This window comes from Somniosus microcephalus, chromosome 7 (genome assembly GCF_052327205.1).
Source record: "Somniosus microcephalus isolate GS21.2 chromosome 7, FLI_Smic_1.0, whole genome shotgun sequence".
NCBI lineage: Eukaryota > Metazoa > Chordata > Chondrichthyes > Squaliformes > Somniosidae > Somniosus > Somniosus microcephalus.
The window spans coordinates 2954538-2974838 of NC_140993.1; the positions used below are offsets into that span (position 1 = coordinate 2954538).

Genomic DNA, 20301 nt, shown 5'->3' on the forward strand with positions numbered 1-20301 from the left:
GGTCCTTTTCAGATAAAAGCCGTTTCTGGGTTCCTTCACTTTGAAGCCCATACACAAACTTGTCCCTTAAGGTATCTGCCAGTCCCGCTCCAAACTGGCAGTGTTTCGATAGTTTGCGCAGTTCTGTTAAATAATCAGCATTGCTTTCATCCTTATGCTGGTTCCGTTTGTGAAGCTTGAATCTTTCTGCTATCAGCAGCGGTGTGGGGTTTAAATGTCCCTGTAGTATCGTTACTGTCTTCAAAACTCTTTTCCATTGGCTTCGTTGGGGTTACTAGATTTCGTAATAAACCATACGTCTTTGCACCCATTAAATTTAACAATACCGATGCTTTCTTGTCATCTGACACCTCATTTGCCTTGCAGTACACCTCTATTCGTTCGACATATGTAGTCCAATCTTCGACTTCATTGTCAAATGCGGTGATACTACCACTCTTCGGCATTTTGGGTGTGGTTTAAAATGGCGTCTCCCAATTGCTTAAAATGGCATCTCCCGCGCTTTCCTTCCTCCCCCGCTGCTGCCAACACCGCTCCCGGCAGTTCTCGTGGCAATAGCGGCGCCCTGTAGGTTTCGCATGCTTCTCCTGCGCTGCTGCCAACGCCACTCTCGGCGATCCTCGTGGCAATGGCGGCGCCTCGCGGTTTTCTGCGCGTCTCTCTCTCCCTCTCTCCGACGCTGCTCGGCCCCTGAACACCGGCTGCGCCCTGTGCGCTCTGCCCTCTCTCTCTCCCCCGTCAATGCTGCTCAGCCCTTTGCTGTGCCGCTCGGTCGGGCTCTAGCCCGCCGCTGTCCGGGAAGGGTCTGCGCACTACCTGTTGCCAGCCCGTTTCACTGGACCACCTTGACTGGAAAGTCAAGCCTGGCTCTCGACAGCCTCCCCCGCAATTCTCGAGTCTCTGCTGGATGACTGGGCGGTTGCCCGTGGTCGACGCCCGAGTCTCTGGCCTTGACCTCCAATCCACTGATCTCCAGGAACGAATCCCCGGGAGGTGATGCAGAGTTGCAGGTAGGTTCGAACTTGCCTTGTTGCCAATGTTGTGTCTGGGTATAATAAGACACAGACTGCAGGAGAAACGGTACAACAGGTGTTTGCTCAACGTGGCTCACAGTGGAACTGCATGTACAGATTACTACTCAGTGCTATATACAGGTGTGGTCACTGCCGGTACTACAGTATACATGAGCTGTAAAAAGTAGTTCCCCCCTTAAAGGTATATACATTACACACACCACTAGTGACAGCCTGCCAACCTGAAAAAGATCCGTTTATCCCTACTCTGTTTTCTGTCCGTCAATCAATCCTCTATCCATGCTACTATATTACCCCAAGCCCCATATCTTGTGTAATAACCTTTTATGTGGCACCTTATCGAATGCTTTTTGTAAATCCACATATACTACATCCACTGGTTCCCCTCTATCTACCCTGCTAGTTACATCCTCAAAAAACTCTAATAAATTCGTCAAACACGATTTCCTTTTCATAAAACCATGTTGACTGCCTAATCATGTTATGATTTTCTAAACGACTTGATACCTCTTCCTTAACAATGGATTCCAGCATTTTCCCAATGACTGATGTCACGCTAACTGGCCTGTAGTTCCCTTCTTTTCCTCTCCCTCCTTTCTTGAATAGCGGTGTTACATTTGCGACCTTCCAATCCTCTGGGACCATTCTAGAATCTGGGGAATTTTGGAAGATCAAAACCAATGCATCCACTATCTCTTCAGCCACCTCTTTTAGAACCTTAGGATGTAGGCCATCAGGTCCAGGGGATTTGTCGGCTTTTAGTCCCATTAGTTTCCCTCGTACTTATTCTCTACTTAGTTAAGTTCCTCACCCTCATTACACCCTTGGTTCTCCACCATTTTGCTTTTTGTGTCTTCTACTGTGAAGACATATTTTTTAACATTTCTGCCATTTCCTTATTCACTATAATAATTTCTCCTGTCTCAGCCTCTGAGGGAGCAACGTTTACCTCTGCTACTCTTTTCCTTTTTACATACTTGTAGAAACTCTTACAATCTGCTTTTATATTTCTTACAAGTTTTTCTCATATTCCATTTTTTCCCTTTTTATCAATTTTTTGGTCAACCTTTACTGGTTTCTGAAAATCTCCAAATCCTCAGGCTTACTATTATTCTTTGCAACATTATAAGCTTCTTCTTTCAATCTAATGCCTTCTTTAGTTATCCACAGTTGGACCACTTTGCCCATGGAGTATTTATTTCTCAATGGAATGTATTTTTGTTGAGAATTATGAAATATTTCTTTAAATGCTAGCCACTGCTTATCTACTGCCATATCTTTTAATCTGTTTTTCCAATCTATCTTATTCAACTTGCCCCTCATACCTATATAATAGGCTTTATTTGAGTTTAAGACTCTAGTTTTGGACTGAGGCAAGTCACTCTCAAAATTAATGTAAAATTCCATCATATTATGATCACTCTGCCCCAGAGGATCCTTTACTGTGAGATTGCTAATTAACCCTGTCTCATTACACAATACATGATCTAAAATAGCCTGTTCCCTGGTTGGTTCCATGACATATTGTTTTAGGAAACTGTCCCAAATGCATTCCATGTATCGTCCTCCAGACTACCTTTGCCAATTTGACTTGTCCAGTCGATATGAAGATTAAACACCTCAAGATTATTGCATTACTTTTGTTGCAAGTTCCCACTATTTCTTGATTAATATTCTGTCTAACAGTATAGCTATTGTTAGGGGGCCTTTATACGACCCCTACCAGTGTTTTCTGTCCCTTGTTATTCCTTAGTTCCTTATTCTACTTCCTGATCTTCTGAGCCAAGATCCTTTCTTGCATCTGTTCTTTGAAATAGCGGCCACGGGATCTTTTATGCCCACCTGAGAGGGCAGACATTGTGAAGGAATCGCCGTGATTCAGGGAAATACACGATACCATGACCAGATTTCTAATATTATCAATAAAAGACAGACTGGGTTTAACAGACACGAGTCTCCGCAGACACAGGCTGGGAACAGAAATACAGGCTTCTGAGATAAAGGTCAGTTGATAACAAAGTTGTAAACAAGCTTTGAAATGGGAATTCGTTAAATATGCTAAAACAATGAAAGATTGAAGCAAACCATTGGTGGTTCCGAAGAGTCTAGAGTTTGGAACGAACACAATGAGAATGCCCAGTTTAAGTGTTAAGAACTAACACGTTGGAACAGAAACACAAACATTAAAAGAGGCATGTGCCTTTGAAAACATGACATCAAGTAAAAGAAACATCTGCTGGTCAAATAGTTTTATGTTAGACTTGGAAAACAGGAACCATAAGATTAAAATATGCAACCAATTGAGATAGCTAGAAATGCATGAAACATTCAGTTGAAGTGTCTTGAATTTATAGACATAGTAAATATGATACCAAGAAGGACACTTGGAAGATATGACTTCAGTAGATACACCAAGCAATTGCATTGTGTTTGTATTGAACTTGGAGAATAAGGGGAGTCAAAATGTCTGCTAAGAACCAGTAAGGCCAATATTAAGAATTGAATGAAGAATCTTTGGTAAGAATGACATCAAACGGAAACCATTGCTGTTGTTGATTTTATTATGGTTTTTGGAACACTTAAAGGTAGAGAAATAATTATGCATGCAATAGTTGAATTGACAGTAAAATAGAAAGCATTCGAAAGAGGTATCAATAAAGACAATTAGCTGACATCAGCAGAGAACATCAAAGAAGAAACCACTGCCAAAAGGGTATAAAAATAAGACCTTTTTAACAGAAAGTCAGAACACGCTGAACGGGCAAAGCATTTCTCAACTTTCCAGAGGCATCTCCGTAAGTCTTTAACTATGAGTCTCGGGAAGTCAGATTGATTTTGGTGGTTGTTCTGGATTTAGAAGTAAGAAATAAGAAATGTAACGAAGTAAAGATTTGAAAATAAGGATCTCTGAGAAATAAGGAATGTAAGCTAATTGTATTTTGATTTGTTAATGTTGCGACTGATTCAACAGATGTTAACTGAATGTCAGCTCTTAAATAAAACTATATACTTTTAGAATAGTCTCAAAGAGTAATTCTGTATAGACTCGCGAACCCACAAATTCTGTACACACTTTTGTAAGGAGTTGCAGAATTCTGGGGGGTATTCCGGACCCTCATAATATCCAGAAGGTTAGTCTAGTTCAACATATTAAAAGTACTATCCGGAGGATGGTAACATCTTTAGTCATTCCATTCCTTTAGGGAGAGATAGCCTGAACCTTTAGACCCATTTAAGCGTCTTATGGAATTTGGCTGTCTCTAACTTAAGTTGAGGGTGAACGTCTGGGGAATACGCCCGATCTGGAATAGCCCAAAAGGGTTAGGACTGTAATTCTCCCTTCAGACGGGGCCTCGGTTTAAGGTCGCATCCTAAAGATGGCACCTCTGACAGAGCAGCTCTCCCTCAGTACTGCCCTGGAGTGTCAGCCTAGATTAAGTGCTCAAGTCTCCAGAGTGAGACTCAAACCCACGACCTTCTGACTCTAGAGGTGAGAGTGTCACCCACTGAGCCGAGGCTGACCCCTCTTAAACTCCAGCCTAGTTACTGGGGTTATCAGCATCTTCAAACCGCCTCCGCCTCCCCCCCGCCCCCCCAACCCCGTAATTGCCATTATTAACACAGAACAGTCCTTCATGTGATTAACAGCAGAATGGGACCAGTGCACTCAGGTGTGAACTCGCTGGTGTCTCAGCAGGTGAGATGAACTGGTGAATCCCTTTTCACACACTGAGCAGGGGAATGGCATCTTCCCAGTGTGGGTGAACTGGTGTTTCCAAAGACCGGATGAGTGCGTAAACCTCTTCCCGCAGTGAGAGCAGCTGAATGGCCTCTCCCCGGTGTGGATGCGTCGATGCTTCTTCAGGCTCTTGGAGCATTTGAAACTCTTGTCGCAGTCGGAACATTTAAATGGCCTCTCGTCAGTGTGAACCCGCTGGTGTTCCTGCAGAGAGGTGAGACGAGTGAATCCTTTCCCGCACTCGGAGCAGGAGAACGTTCTCTCGTCAGTGTGAACCAGCTGGTGTTCCCGCAGAGCGGAGGGACGAGTAAATCCTTTCCCACACTCAGAGCAGGTGAACGGCCTCTCATCAGTGTGAACTCGCTGGTGCAGCCGCAGAGAGGAGGGACGAGTGTATCCTTTCCCGCACTCGGAGCAGGAGAACGGCCTCTCGTCAGTGTGAACCAGCTGGTGTTCCCGCAGAGAGGAGGGACAAGTGAATCCTTTCCCACACTCGGAGCAGGTGAACGGCCTCTCGTCAGTGTGAACCAGCTGGTGTTCCCGCAGAGAGGAGGGACGAGTGAATCCTTTCCCGCACTCGGAGCAGGTGAACGGCCTCTCGTCAGTGTGAACCAGCTGGTGTTCCCGCAGAGTGGAGGGACGAGTGAATCCTTTCCCGCACTCGGAGCAGGTGAATGGCCACTCGTCAGTGTGAACTCGCTGGTGCAGCCGCAGAGAGGAGGGACAAGTGAATCCTTTCCCGCACTCGGAGCAAGAGAACGGCCTCTCGTCAGTGTGAACCAGCTGGTGTCTCAGCAGGGTGGAGGAGAGTGTGAATCCCTTCTCACACACGGAGCAGGTGAACGGCCGCTCCCCGGTGTGAACTCGCTGGTGCTGTATCAGTTCGCTGGATCTTCTGAAGCCCTTCTCGCAGTCAGAGCACTGAAAAGGTCTCTCATCGGTGTGAACACGCTCGTGTATCAACAGGTGGCAAGACTGGTTAAACCTCTTTTCACAGTGAGAGCAGGCGAACGGCTTCTCCCCGGTGTGAACTCGCCGGTGTCTTAGCAGGGCGGATTGTTGAGTGAATCCCTTCCCACACATGGAGCAGGTGAACGGCCATTTCACGGAGTGACTGCGTTGATGAGTCTCCAGCTCGGAGAGGCAACTGAATCCCTTCCCGCATTCCCGACATTTGCACGGACTCTCCTCGCTTTGGTTACACTTGTGCCTCCCCAGGCTGCACCTTCGGTTGAATCCACGTCCACACACAAGACACGTGTGCAGTTTGCCCGCATTCTGATTGCTGCTTTCCGCTTCCATATGTCGATGATATTCAGGTCCTGATGAATCGAGTGACTCTGTCAGATCTTCGTGTGAAGTTTGCGTTAAGCTGCCCATCTACAATTCCTGTCCTTGCAAGAGACGGTAAAACAGGTTTATATAAGTAATTAATGTAAATACAGGAGAGAAAATAAAGAAAGACTGGCCTTTATACAGCGCCTTTCACAATCAACGGTTTTACAGCCAATGAAGTACTTTTTAAAGTGTAGTCGCTGTTGTAATGTGGGAAACACTGCAGCGAATTTGCATGATAAATAATGGCCAGGACACCGGGGATAACTCTCCTGCCCTTCTTCGAAATAGTGGGATCGTTTATGTCCACCTGAACGTCTCATCCAAAAGACAGCCCTCCGACAGTGCGGCGCTCCCTCAGTACTGCCCCTCCGACAGTGCGGCGCTCCCTCAGTACTGCCCCTCCGACAGTGCTGCACTCCCTCAGTACTGCCCCTCCGACAGTGCTGCACTCCCTCAGTACTGCCCCTCCGACAGTGCGGCACTCCCTCAGTACTGCCCCTCCGACAGTGCGGCACTCCCTCAGTACTGCCCCTCCCACAGTGCGGCGCTCCCTCAGTACTGCCCCTCCCACAGTGCGGGGCTCCCTCAGTACTGCCCCTCCCACAGTGCGGCGCTCCCTCAGCACTGCCCCTCCGACAGTGCGGCGCTCCCTCAGTACTGCCCCTCCGACAGTGCGGCACTCCCTCAGTACTGCCACTCCGACAGTGCAGTGCTCCCTCAGTACTGCCCCTCCGACAGTGCGGCGCTCCCTCAGTACTGCCCCTCCGACAGTGCGGCACTCCCTCAGTACTGCCCCTCCGACAGTGCAGTGCTCCCTCAGTACTGCCCCTCCGACAGTGCGGCACTCCCTCAGTACTGCCACTCCGACAGTGCAGTGCTCCCTCAGTACTGCCCCTCCGACAGTGCGGCGCTCCCTCAGTACTGCCCCTCCGACAGTGCGGCACTCCCTCAGTACTGCTCCTCCGACAGTGCGGCGCTCCCTCAGCACCGCACTGCAGTGTCAGCCTCGCTTTATATGCTCAAGTCCCTGGAGCGGGAATTGAACCCACAACCTTCTGACTCTGCTATCCACTGAGCCACAGCTGACTCCAGTCTTTTACACAGTTTCATCATAACTTCCTTGCTTTTGCACTCTCCGCCTCCCCTAAAGCCTGCGGCCCCTCTCCCAGATTCCAGCCCCAGCTCTGTGCTGCCTGCGGCCCCTCTCCAGCCCCAGCTCTGTGCTGCCTGCGGCCCCTCTCCCAGATTCCAGCCCCAGCTCTGTGCTGCCTGCGGCCCCTCTCCAGCCCCAGCTCTGTGCTGCCTGCGGCCCCTCTCCCAGATTCCAGCCCCAGCTCTGTGCTGCCTGCGGCCCCTCTCCCAGATTCCAGTCCCAGCTCTGTGCTGCCTGAGCTGCTCTCACCTGGGGACAACGCGTCACAATCGGCCCCAGCGCACCTGAGCTTGAAGAGGCCCCGCCCCCTTGTCGCGCCGCCATTGGTTGGAGGACCAGGCCGCCCAGTTCAGTCCTCCCAGCTCAGCCCTCGTCCTATTGGTCACAGCACCCGTCAGTCACAGGCCGGGCCGGCCTCCATCCTTGAATGGCATCTTCCTGTGATGACGTCACAATGGGGCCCCAGCCTCAGCGCCGGGGAGGGTAGTTCCCGCCCCCTAGCCGCGCCGCCATTGGTTGGAGGATCAGGCCGTCCCAGCTCAGTCCTCATCCTATTGTGTGGAGATGCCGGAGTTGGACTGGGGGGGACAAATGTAAAAAGTCACACAACACCAGGTTATAGTCCAACAGCTTTATTTGAAATCACAAGCTTTCGGAGCGCTGCTCCTTCTTAACCTGGTGTTGTGTGACTTTTTACACTCTTCCTATTGGTCCGCGCTCCCGTCAGTCAGAATCACATTGCTCCGGCTCACTCCGCCCCCCCGCGCGGCTCAATCCGCTCCGTTCGGCGTCCGCGGAGGTCCCGCCCGACTCTCAGGTTTGGTTTTTCTCGTATTTTACTTTATAATCTCGCTCTCCGCTACCCCCTCACCTCGATTTAAATCGATTCCCCAACACATTACTTTATCCCGGCCGCTGATTCCGCCTCTTCCCTGGGCCCGGTCTTCCAGCTGCTCCCCGGAGACCCCGCGCAGCCGCACTGGCAGTCTTGGGTTATGGTGGAGCCGAAGGAGCATGCGCGGCCCCGCCTCTCCACATTTAAAGGGACACCCACCCCCTCCACATTTAAAGGGACACCTACCCCCTCCACATTTAAAGGGACAACCACCCCCTCCACATTTAAACGGACACCCACCGTCTCCACATTTAAAGGGACATCCAACCCCTCCACATTTAAAGGGACACCCTCCCCCCCTCTCATGTCCACTACTGTGGAGGAGGAATTCCTGGAGTTTACGGGATGGTTTCCTGGACCAATATGTCGAGGAACCAGCCAGAGATCAGGCCATCTTAGACTGGTTATTATGTAACGAGAAAGGATTAATTAGCAATCATTTTGTACGAGGCCCCTTGGGTCGGAGTGATCATAATATGATCGAATTCTTCATTAAGATGGAGAATGAAGTTGTTGACTCAGAGACTAGGGTCCTAAATTTAAATAAAGGAAACTACGATGGTCTGAGGAGCGAGTTGGGTAGGATTGATTGGGGAATGTCACTCAAAGGGTTGACGGTGGATAGGCAATGGCAAACATTCAAAGACCGCATGGATGAACTACAGAATTTGTTCATCCCAGTTTGGCATAAAAATAAAACAAAAAAGGTGACTCAACCGTGGCTAACAAGGGAAATTAGGGATAGCATAAGATCCAAGGAGAGGACATATAAATTGGCCAGAAAAAGCAGTAAACCTGAGGATTGGGAGCAGTTTAGGATTCAACAAAGGAGGACAAAGGGATTAATTAAGAAGGAGAAAATAGAATGAGAGTAAGCTTGCAGGGAACATAAGAACTGACTGTAAAAGCTTTTATAGATATGTGAAGAGAAAAAGAACATAAGAATATAAGAACATAAGAAGTAGGAGCAGAAGTAGGCCATTCGGCCCCTCGGGCCTGCTCCGCCATTCAATAGGATCATGGCTGATCCGAACCTAGACTCACGTCCACTTCCCTGCCCGCTCCCCGTAACCCCTAATTCCCTTATCAGTTAGGAAACTATCTCCGTTTTAAATTTATTTAATGTCGCAGCTTCCACAGCTATCTTAGGTAGCAAATTCCATAGATTTACTACCCTCTGAGTGAAGAAGTTTCTCCTCATCTCAGTTTTGAAACGGCAGCCCCTTATTCTAAGATTATGCCCCCTAGTTCTAGTCTCACCCATCAGTGGAAACATCCTCCCCACATCCACCCAATCAAGTCCCCTCACAATCTTATATGTTTCGATAAGATCGCCTCTCATTCTTCTGAATTCCAATGAGTAGAGGCCCAACCTACTCAACCTTTCCTCATAAGTCAGCCCCCTCATCTCCGGAATCAACCGAGTGAACCTTCTCTGAACTGCCTCGAGTGCAAGTATATCTTTTCTTAAATATGGAAACCAAAACTGTACGCAATATTCCAGGTGTGGCCTCACCAGTACCCTGTATAACTGAAGCAAGACTTCCCTGCTTTTATACTCCATCCCCCCTGCAATAAAAGCCAAGATTCCATTGGCCTTCCTGATCACCTGCTGTACCTGCATACTAACCTTCTGTGTTTCATGCACCAGGACCCCCAGATCCCTTTGTACTGTAGCACTTTGCAGTTTCTCTCCATTTAGATAATAACTTGCTCTTTGAATTTTTTCTGCCAAAGCGCATAACCTCACACTTTCCAACATTATATTCCATCTGCCAAATTTCTGCCCACTCACTTAGCCTGTCTATGTCCTTTTGCAGGTTTTTTATGTCCTCCTCACTCACTGCTTTCCCTCCTATCTTTGTATCATCGGCAAACTTGGATATGTTGCACTCGGTCCCCTCCTCCAAATCGTTAATATAGATTGTAAAGAGTTGGGGTCCCAGCACTGACCCCTGCGGAACACCACTAGTTACTGATTGCCAACCCGAGAATGAACTATTTATCCCAACTCTCTGTTTTCTGTTAGATAGCCAATCTTCCACCCATGCCAGTATATTACCCCCAATCCCGTGATTTTTTATCTTGTGCAGTAATCTTTTGTGTGGCACCTTGTCAAATGCCTTTTGGAAGTCCAAATACACCACATCCACTGGCTCCCCTTTATCCACCCTGTTTGTTACATCCTCAAAGAATTCGAGCAAATTTGTCAAACATGACTTCCCCTTTATAAAACCATACTGACTCTGTCCGATTAAATTATGCTTATCCAAATGTCCTGTTACTGCTTCCTTAATAATGGACTCCAACATTTTACCAACCACAGATGTTAGGCTAACTGGTCAATAGTTTCCAGCCTTTTGTCTACCTCCCTTTTTAAATAAGGGCATTACATTAGCAGTTTTGCAATCTGCTGGGACCTTGCCTGAATCCAGGGAGTTTTGGAAAATTACCAGCAATGCATCCGCAATCCCCACCGCTACCTCTCTCAAGACCCAGGATGTAAGCCATCAGGTCCAGGGGATTTATCCGCCTTAAGTCCCATTATCTTACCGAGTACCATCTCCTTAGTGATTTTAATCGTGTTTAGCCCCTCCCGCCCCCATAGCCCCCTGTTTGTCCAGTGTTGGGATATTTTTAGTGTCCTCTACTGTAAAGACTGATACAAAATATTTGTTCAGCGTTTTTGCCATCTCCATGTTCCCCACTACTAATTTCCCGGTCTCATCCTCTAAGGGACCAACACTCACTTTAGCCACCCTTTTTCTTTTTATATTTATATAACTGTAGAAACTCTTGCTGTCTGTTTTTATATTTTTTGCTAGTTTACTTTCATAATCTATCTTCCCTTTCTTAATTAATCTTTTAGTTATTCTTTGCTGGCTTTTAAATGCTTCCCAATCTTCTATCCTCCCACTAGATTTGGCTACTTTATATGCCCTTGTTTTCAGTCGGATACTATCCTTTATTACTTTACTTAGCCACGGATGGCTGTCTTTTCTTTTACGCCCCTTTTTCCTCAGTGGAATATATTTTTCTTGAAAGTTGTGAAATATCTCCTTGAATGTACACCACTGCTCATGTACCGTCTTACACCTTAATCTATTTTCCCAGTCCACTTTAGTCAACTCTGCTCTCATACCTTCATAGTCTCCTTTATTTAAGCTTAGTACGCTGGTTTGAGATCCAACTCTCTCACCCTCCAACTGAATTTGGAATTCAACCATGTTATGGTCACTCATTCCAAGGGGATCCTTTACTAGTGATGCACTATCAACAACACCAAAGACTACGAGTTGAACTTATACGAAGTAGGCTTTTATTGACTAAGAACTGGAGCATGCCTCTGCTAGTGGATCCATCCTAAGAGCTCCCGGGGGAAGGGTGGTGAATCACCTTTATACCCGGGCTTAGGGGTGGAGCCAGGGGTGGAGACATGCCCGGACCTGTACAGAGTTAACAGTGGTTTACCACACAGACATGTACAGAGTTAGCAGTGGTTTACCACATTCACCCCTCGTTTAAAAAAGAGTCCGGCGGGGTGAAGTGTTTCAAAAGTTCGTATACGAAAGTCTCTCCGGGGGTCTTGTCTGCCGTAATGATCTTCGTGGTGCCGGTTGTGGCGGTTCTTTGCCCGCGGCCGCTTCTCGCGTGGGACGGAGCACTGGCGTGTCGTCCTCTCGGGGTAGGGATGGCACCGGCATGTCGTCAGTTCGTGGTAGACACCCCGGTGGTGCGTCGTGGGTAGTGGTGGTGGGTGGAGGTAGTGGATGGTGATCGATGGTGTTTCGGGTGGTACCTGAGGGTGCGAGGTCTCGAATTGAGACTGTGTCCTCCCGCCCGTCAGGATACGCCACTTAGGCGTACTGTGGGTTGGCGTGGAGGAGGTGAACCTTTTCGACCAGGGGGTCCGTCTTATGGCTCCTCACGTGTTTCCTGAGCAGGACGGGTCCCGGAGACGTCAGCCATGGCGGTAGTGATGTCCCCGAGGTGGATTTCCTGGGGAAGACGACCATCTTCTCGTGAGGGGTGGCGTTTGTGGCAGTACAGAGCAGTGATCGTATGGAGTGGAGCGCATCGGGGAGGACATCTTGCCAGCGGGAGATTGGGAGGCCCTTGGATTTTAGGGCGAGCATGGCGGTCTTCCACACCGTTGCGTTCTCCCTCTCTACCTGTCCGTTACCCCGGGGATTGTAGCTGGTAGTCCTGCTCGTGGCTATGCCCTTCTCGAGCAGGTACTGGCGCAGCTCGTCGCTCATGAACGACGAGCCCCTGTCGCTGTGGATGTAATTGGGGAAGCCAAATATGGCGAACAGGTCGTTGAGGCACCTGATGACTGTGGCGCTGGTCATGTCCGGGCAGGGGATGGCGAAGGGGAAACGGGAGTACTCGGCAATAATATTGAGGAAGTACGTGTTGCGGTCAGAGGAGGGAAGGGGCCCCTTGAAATCGACACTGAGACGTTCGAAGGGGCGGGTGGCTTTAATCAGGTGTGCCCTGTCTGGCCTATAAAAATGCGGTTTGCAATCGGCGCAGACCTGGCAGTTCCTGGTCATGGTCCTGACCTCCTCGATGGAGTAAGGCAGGTTGCGAGCTTTAATAAAATGGAAGAACCTGGTGACCCCCGGGTGGCAGAGATCATTGTGGAGGGTCCGTAGCCTATCGACTTGTGCGTTGGCACATGTCCCACGGGATCGGGCGTCTGGGGGCTCATTAAGTTTCCCGGGCCGGTATAAGATATCGTAGTTGTAGGTGGATAACTCGATCCTCCACCGCAATATCTTATCATTTTTGATTTTCCCCCTTTGTCTGTTGTTAAACATAAATGCTACTGACCGTTGGTCAGTGAGCAGGGTGAAACGTTTACCGGCCAGGTAATGCCTCCAGTGCCGTACAGCCTCCACTATCGCCTGGGCCTCCTTCTCGACTGAGGAGTGTCGAATTTCGGGGCCCTGGAGGGTCCGTGAAAAGAAGGCCACGGGTCTCCCCGCCTGGTTAAGGGTTGCAGCTAGGGCGAAGTCGGATGCATCGCTCTCCACTTGGAAAGGGATGGACTCATCCACTGCGTGCATTGTGGCCTTCGCAATGTCCTCTTTTATGAGGGTGAAGGCCGCACAGGCCTCTGCCATCAGGGGGAAGGAGGTTGACATGATGAGGGGCCGGGCTTTGTCCGCATAGTTGGGCACCCACTGGGCGTAGTAAGAGAAGAACCCTAGGCATCTCTTCAGGGCTTTTAGGCAATGGGGGAGGGGTAGTTCCAGGAGGGGGCGCATTTGGTCGGGGTCGGGGCCGATGACTCCGTTTTCCACCACGCAGCCAAGAATAGTGAGGCGCGTGGTGCGGAACATACATGTTGTATGTCAGATTCAGCCGTTGGGCTGTACGGAGGAATTTTTCTAGGTTGGCGTCGTGGTCATGCTGGTCATGGCCGCAGATGGTGACGTTGTCTAGATAGGGGAAGGTGGCCTGCAGCGCGTTCTGGTCAACCATCCGGTCCATCTCCCTTTGGAAGACCGAGACCCCGTTGGTGACGCCGAAGGGGACTCGGAGGAAGTGGTAGAGGCGACCGTCAACCTCGAAGGCCGTGTACTGGCGGTCCTCAGGCCTGATGGGGAGCTGGTGGTATGCCGACTTCAGATCAATCGTCGAGAATACCCGGTATTGTGCTATCTGGTTGACCATGTCAGATATGTGGGGAAGTGGGTATGCGTCTAATTGCGTGTATCGATTGATTGTCTGGCTGTAATCAATAACCAGGCGCTGTTTTTCGCCGGTCTTCACTACCACCACTTGGGCTCGCCATGGGCCGGTGCTGCCCTCGATAATCCCTTCACTCAGGAGTCTTTCTACTTCTGATTTAATAAAGCTCCTATCCCCGGCACTGTACCGCCTGCTTTTAGTAGCAATTGGCTTGCAGTCTTTGGCGAGGTTAGCGAACAACGGGGGGGGTTTGACCTTCAGGGTCGACAGGCTGCATACTTTGCGCGGCGCCGTGTTTAAATTCTGCCGGCTGCAGACTGTAAGTGGGGGCAGGGGCCCGCCATATGCCATCGTGACGCTCTCCAGATGGCAATGGAAGTCTAATCCTAGCAGTACGGGAGCGCAGAGCTGTGGCAGGACGAGGAATTTAAAATCCCTGTACTCCACGCCGTTCACTGTCAGAGTCGCTACACAGTAGCCGCCGACGTCCGCCGTATGGGACTTTGAGGCCATAAAGACCTGGTGGCGTGTGTGCATAACCGATAGGGAGTAGCGTCGCACCGTGTCGGGGTGGATGAAGCTCTCCGTGCTTCCGCAGTCGAAAAGGCAATTTGTGGCATGGCCATTTACCTTTACGTTCATCATGGACCTGGCTAGTTGATGGGGCCTAGATTGGTCCAGGGTGATGGAGGCCATCGTCGAGGTCGGTGGGTCGCTGTAGTATTCGCCCGCGCCGGGGGCCTGGTCCCAAAATGGTGTCCAAGATGGCGGCTCCCCCGCGGCTGGTGGTGCCCAAAATGGCGGCCCGCACGGCTCACACGTGGTTGGTGGGGTCCAAAATGGCGGCCTGCACGGTTCACACGCGGCGCTGCTGGAATTGGGGGTCGATTTCGCCCTGCACACTCTCGCGTAGTGGCCTTTCTTGCCGCATTTGGAGGAGGTCGCGTCCTTTGCTGGGCATTGCTGTCTGGGGTGCTTGGCCTGGCCGCAGAAGTAGCATTTCTGGCCTCTGGTCATTGCAGCTGTAGTTGGGCTGCTGACAGCTTGTGGCCTTACCGGGTCCCAAGATGGCTGCTCCCGTGACATCCACGTGGCCATCCGGTCAGTGGGGTAGACGTCCATGTTCTGGAGGGCCACGTCTAACGAGTTAGCGAGGGCCACCGTCTTCTGCAGCTCGAGCCCCCTCTGTTCCAGCAGCCTCTGCCGTGTATAGTTGGACCTGATGCCGGCTACGTAGGCGTCTCGGATCAGGTCTTCCGTGCATCCCTTGGCCGTCACCGCTTTGCAATTACAGGCCCGGCCGAGGACTCTCAGTGCCAGTAAATATTCGGCGCCCGATTCCCCGGGGCGCTGTTTTTGGGTAGCCAGGAGGTGTCTGGCGTAGACCTCGTTAACAGGCCTCACGTATTGTTCCTTTAGCGTCGCGATGGTGGCCGCGTAAGTTGTGGCGTCTCGGATGATCGAGTAGACTCAGTGGCTCACCCGTGAGTTCAAGACAAGCCGTTTCGCGTCATCTGTAGTGACGGTAGTGCTGGAGGCCTCCAGGAAGGCTTCGAAACAGCTCAGCCAGTGTTCAAAGTTATTGGCTGCATCTGCTGCTTGAGGATCCAGGTCTAAACGTTCCGGCTTCAAGATTTGCTCCATGTCGAAAATTTAGTCAATAAAATTGATGCGCTATCAACAACACCAAAGACTACGAGTTGAACTTATACGAAGTAGGCTTTTATTGACTAAGAACTGGAGCATGCCTCTGCTAGTGGATCCATCCTAAGAGCTCCCGGGGGAAGGGTGGTGAGTCACCTTTATACCCGGGCTTAGGGGTGGAGCCAGGGGCGGAGACATGCCCGGACCTGTACAGAGTTAATAGTGGTTTACCACACAGACATGTACAGAGTTAGCAGTGGTTTACCACAACTAGGACATATTTTATTAATCCTGTCTCATTACACAGGACCAGATCTAAGATTGCCTGCCCGCTGGTTGGTTCAGTAACATACTGCTCAAGGAACCCGTCCCTAATGCACTCTATGAACTCTTCCTCAAGGCTGCCCTACCCAATATGATTTGTCCAGTCAATATGAAAGTTAAAATCTCCCATGATTATAGCTGTTCCCTTATTACAAGCCCCAACTATTTCCTGATTTATACTCCGACCAACAGAGTTGCAACTGTTAGGAGGCCTATAGACTACGCCCACTAATGACTTTTCCCCTTATTATTCCTTATTTCCACCCAAACCGTTTCAATATCCTGATCCTTTGACCCAATATCATTTCTCACTATTGCAGTGATTCCATCCTTTATTAACACAGCCACCCCACCTCCTTTTCCTTCCTGTCTGTCCTTCCTAATAGTCAAATATCCCTGGATGTTTAGTTCCCAGTCATGGTCACCCTGCAGCCATGTCTCTGTAATGGCCACCAGGTCATACCCATGTGTAGTTATTTGTACCATCAACTCGTCTATTTTGTTACGAATGCTGCGTGCATTCAGATAACGAACTTTTAAATATGTTTTGTGACAATTTATTCCCGCTTTTACCCCCTTTACTACTTTACCTTTATCTTTATATATTCTGTCCCTTCCTGACACGCTCTGGTTTTTAATTCCCCCACTGCTACCTTGCTCTATTGCCTTCTCCGCTGACATTTTTATTTTTCATTCTCTTGAAACCTCCCCCCCACTAATTAGTTTAAAGCCCTCTCGACAGCCCTAGTTATTCGATTCACCAGGATTCTAGTCCCAGCACTGGCCAAGTGAAGTCCGTCCCAATGGAACAGCTCGCTCCTGTCCCAGTACTGGTGCCAGTGTCCCAAGAAGCAAAACCCATTTCTCCCACACCAGTCTTTGAGCCGCGCATTTAACTTTCTGATTTTATTTACCCTAGCCAAATTTGCTCGTGAGGGCAGGTACAGCACGGGTTAGATACAGAGTAAAGCTCCCTCTACACTGTCCCATCAAACACTCCCAGGGCAGGTGCAGCACGGGTTAGATACAGTGTAAAGCTTCCTGTACACTGTCCCATCAAACACTCCCAGGGCAGGTACAGCACGGGTTAGATACAGAGTAAACCTCCCTCTACACTGTCCCATCATACACTCCCAGGGCAGCTACAGCACAGGTTAGATACAGAGTAAAGCTCCCTCTACACTGTCCCATCAAACACTCCCAGGGCAGGTACAGCACAGGTTAGATACAGAGTAAAGCTCCCTCTACACTGTCCCATCAAACACTCCCAGGGCAGGTACAGCACGGGTTAGATACAGAGCAAAGCTCCCTCTACACTGTCTCATCAAACACTCCCAGGGCAGGTACAGCATTGGTTAGATACAGAATAAAGCTCCCTCTACACTGTCCCAACAAACACTCCCAGGGCAGGTACAGCACGGGTTAGATACAGAGTAAAGCTTCCTGTACACTGTCCCATCAAACACTCCCAAGGCAGGTACAGCACGGGTTAGATACAGAGTAAAGCTCCCTCTACACTGTCCCATCAAACACTCCCAGGGCAGGTACAGCACGGGTTAGATAGAGAGTAAAGCTCCCTCTACACTGTGCCATCAAACACTCCCAGGGCAGATACAGCATGGGTTAGATACAGAGTAAAGCTCCCTCTACACTGTCCCATCAAACATTCCCAGGGCAGGTATAGCATGGGTTAGATACAGAGTAAAGCTCTCTCTACACTGTCCCATCAAACACCCCCAGGGCAGGTACAGCACGGGTTAGTTACAGAGTAAAGCTCCCTCTACACTGTCCCATCAAACACTCCCAGGGCAGGTACAGCATGGGTTAGATACAGAATAAAGCTCCCTCTACACTGTCCCATCAAACACTCCCAGGGCAGGTACAGCACGGGTTAGATACAGAGTAAAGCTCCCTCTACACTGTCCCATCAAACACCCCCAGGGCAGGTACAGCACCGGTTAGTTACAGAGTAATGCTCCCTGTACACTGTCCCATCAAACACTCCCAAGGGAGGTACAGCACCGGTTAGATACAGAGTAAAGCTCCCTCTACACTGTCCCATCAAACACTCCCAGGGCAGGTACAGCACAGGTTAGATACAGAGTAAAGCTCCTTCTACACTGTCCCATCAAACACTCCCAGGGCAGGTACAGCACGGGTTAGATACAGAGCAAAGCTTCCTCTACACTGTCTCATCAAACACTCCCAGGGCAGGTACAGCATTGGTTAGATACAGAATAAAGCTCCCTCTACACTGTCCCAACAAACACTCCCAGGGCAGGTACAGCACGGGTTATATACAGAGTAAAGCTCCCTCTACACTGTCCCATCAAATACACCCAGGACAGATACAGCACGGGTTAGATACAGAGTAAAGCTCCCTCTACACTGTCCCATCAAACACTCCCAGGGCAGGTACAGCATGGGTTAGATACAGAGTAAAGCTCCCTCTACACTGTCCCATCAAACACTCCCAGGGCAGGTACAGCATGGGTTAGATACAGAGTAAAGCTCCCTCTACACTGTCCCATCAGACACTCCCAGGGCAGGTACAGCACGGGTTAGATACAGAGTAAAGCTCCCTCTACACTGTCCCATCAGACACTCCCAGGGCAGGTACAGCATGGGTTAGATACAGAGTAAAGCTCCCTCTACACTGTCCCATCAGACACTCCCAGGGCAGGTACAGCATGGGTTAGATACAGAGTAAAGCTCCCTCTACGCTGTCCCATCAAACACTCCCAGGGCAGGTACAGCACAGGTTAGGTACAGAGTAAAGCTCCCTCTACACTGTCCCATCAGACACTCCCAGGGCAGGTACAGCACGGGTTAGATACAGAGTAAAGCTCCCTCTACACTGTCCCTTCAAACACTCCCAGGGCAGGTACAGCACGGGTTAGATTCAGAGTGTCAGCCGTGTCTCAGGCGCTAGCACTCTCTCCTCTGAGCCAGAAGGTTGTGGGTTGAAGTCCCACTTCAGAGACTGGAGTCTAAAACTCTGTGCTGCCCCTCTAGTGCAGTGCTGAGGGAGTAAAGCCCAGTGCAGAGTAAAGTTCCCTCTGCACTGCTCCACTAACAGGCCTGAGCCCCAAACTCAGAAGAGCGCCCTCTGCTGCATTCTACTTGTCTCAGCAGCGGGAGAAGCAGGCGGCGGAAGTCCCGCCCCTCGGACACCCCGATTGGTTGGAGTACCCGCCGCCACCTCAGTCCTCCGAGCTGTGCCCGCTCTCTCCCTATTGGTCTGAGTTCCGTCAGTCACCGCCGTGGAGTTGATGACGTGCCCCAGTCCGGCTCCCTGCAGAAGACAAGGGGCTGCGGCCGCTCAATCCACTCCACTCGGTGCTGGGAGGGCGCTGGGACGGTGCGATTTGCATTTTCTTTTTATTTATCTCCCCGCTTCTCTCCGCTATGTAAAAAAAACCCTGATAAATCTCACTTTCCGCCGGTGATCCGGACTCTCGCGGTTGCCCGGGCCGACCCAGAATGCGAGGCCCTGCGCAGGCGCGGTAGCGGCTCATCCTCGGGAGCGGGGCCTGGCGGCGCATGCAGAGTAGGGGGAGGGGGCGGGGCCTGTTCAGAGCCCGCGCTCACCTTGGAGCGGCGCATGCGGAGTAGGGGGAGGGGCCTGTTCAGATCCCGTGCTCACATTGGAGCGGCGCATGCAGAGTAGGGGGAGGGGGCGGGGCCTGTTCAGAGCCCGCGCTTACCTTGGAGCGGCGCATGTGGAGTAGGGGGAGGGGCCTGTTCAGATCCCGCGCTCCCCTTGGAGCGGCGCATGCGGAGTAGGGGGAGGGGGCGGGGCCTGTTCAGAGCTCACCTCCAACAATGAGAACAACAACAACTTGTATTTCTATAGCGCCTTTAACGTAGGAAAGCGTCCCAAGGCGCTGCACAGGAGTATTGTAAGACATTGATAAATGTGACCCCGAGCCACATAAGGAGAAATTAGGGCAGATGACCAAAAGCTGGGTCACAGAGGTGGGTTTTGATCAGCCATGATCTCATTGAATGGTGGAGCAGGCTCGAGGGGCCGAATGGCCGACGCCTGCTCCTATTTTCTATGAAAGAGAGGCGGAGAGGTTCAGAGAGGGAATTCCAGAGCTTAGGGCCGAGGCAACAGAAGACACGGCCACTGATGGTGCAGCGATTATAATCAGGGATGCTCAAGAGGGCAGAATTGGAGGAGCGCAGATGTCTTGGGGGGGAGGAGGCTGAGGGGAGACCTGATTGAGGTGTACAAAATTCTGAGGGGCTGAGATAGGAAGGACGTATTTCCCTTGGCAGAGGGGTCCACAACCAGGGGGCGTAGATTTAAAGTAATTGGTCGGAGCTTTAGAGGGGAGTTGAGGAGAAATGTTTTCCCCCAGTGGGCGGTGGGGGTCTGGAACTCACTGCCTGACAGGGTGGTCGAGGCAGAAACTCTCATCACATTTTAAAAAGTACTTGGATGTGCACCTGAAGTGCCGTAACCTAC

General features: G+C 50.4%; 1 protein-coding gene across 1 annotated transcript in view; it reads right to left on the reverse strand.

Moving 5' to 3' along the window:
* Positions 1 to 1076: 1076 nt before the first annotated feature.
* Positions 1077 to 20301, reverse strand: part of LOC147114462 (uncharacterized) — a 48262-nt gene continuing 29037 nt past the window's right edge. Inside the window, exon 3 of the mRNA XM_085993922.1 lies at positions 1077 to 6153. Coding sequence (XP_085850048.1) covers positions 4702 to 6153 — 1452 coding nt within the window. The 3' untranslated portion in view covers positions 1077 to 4701. The remainder of the gene's footprint in view (positions 6154 to 20301) is intronic.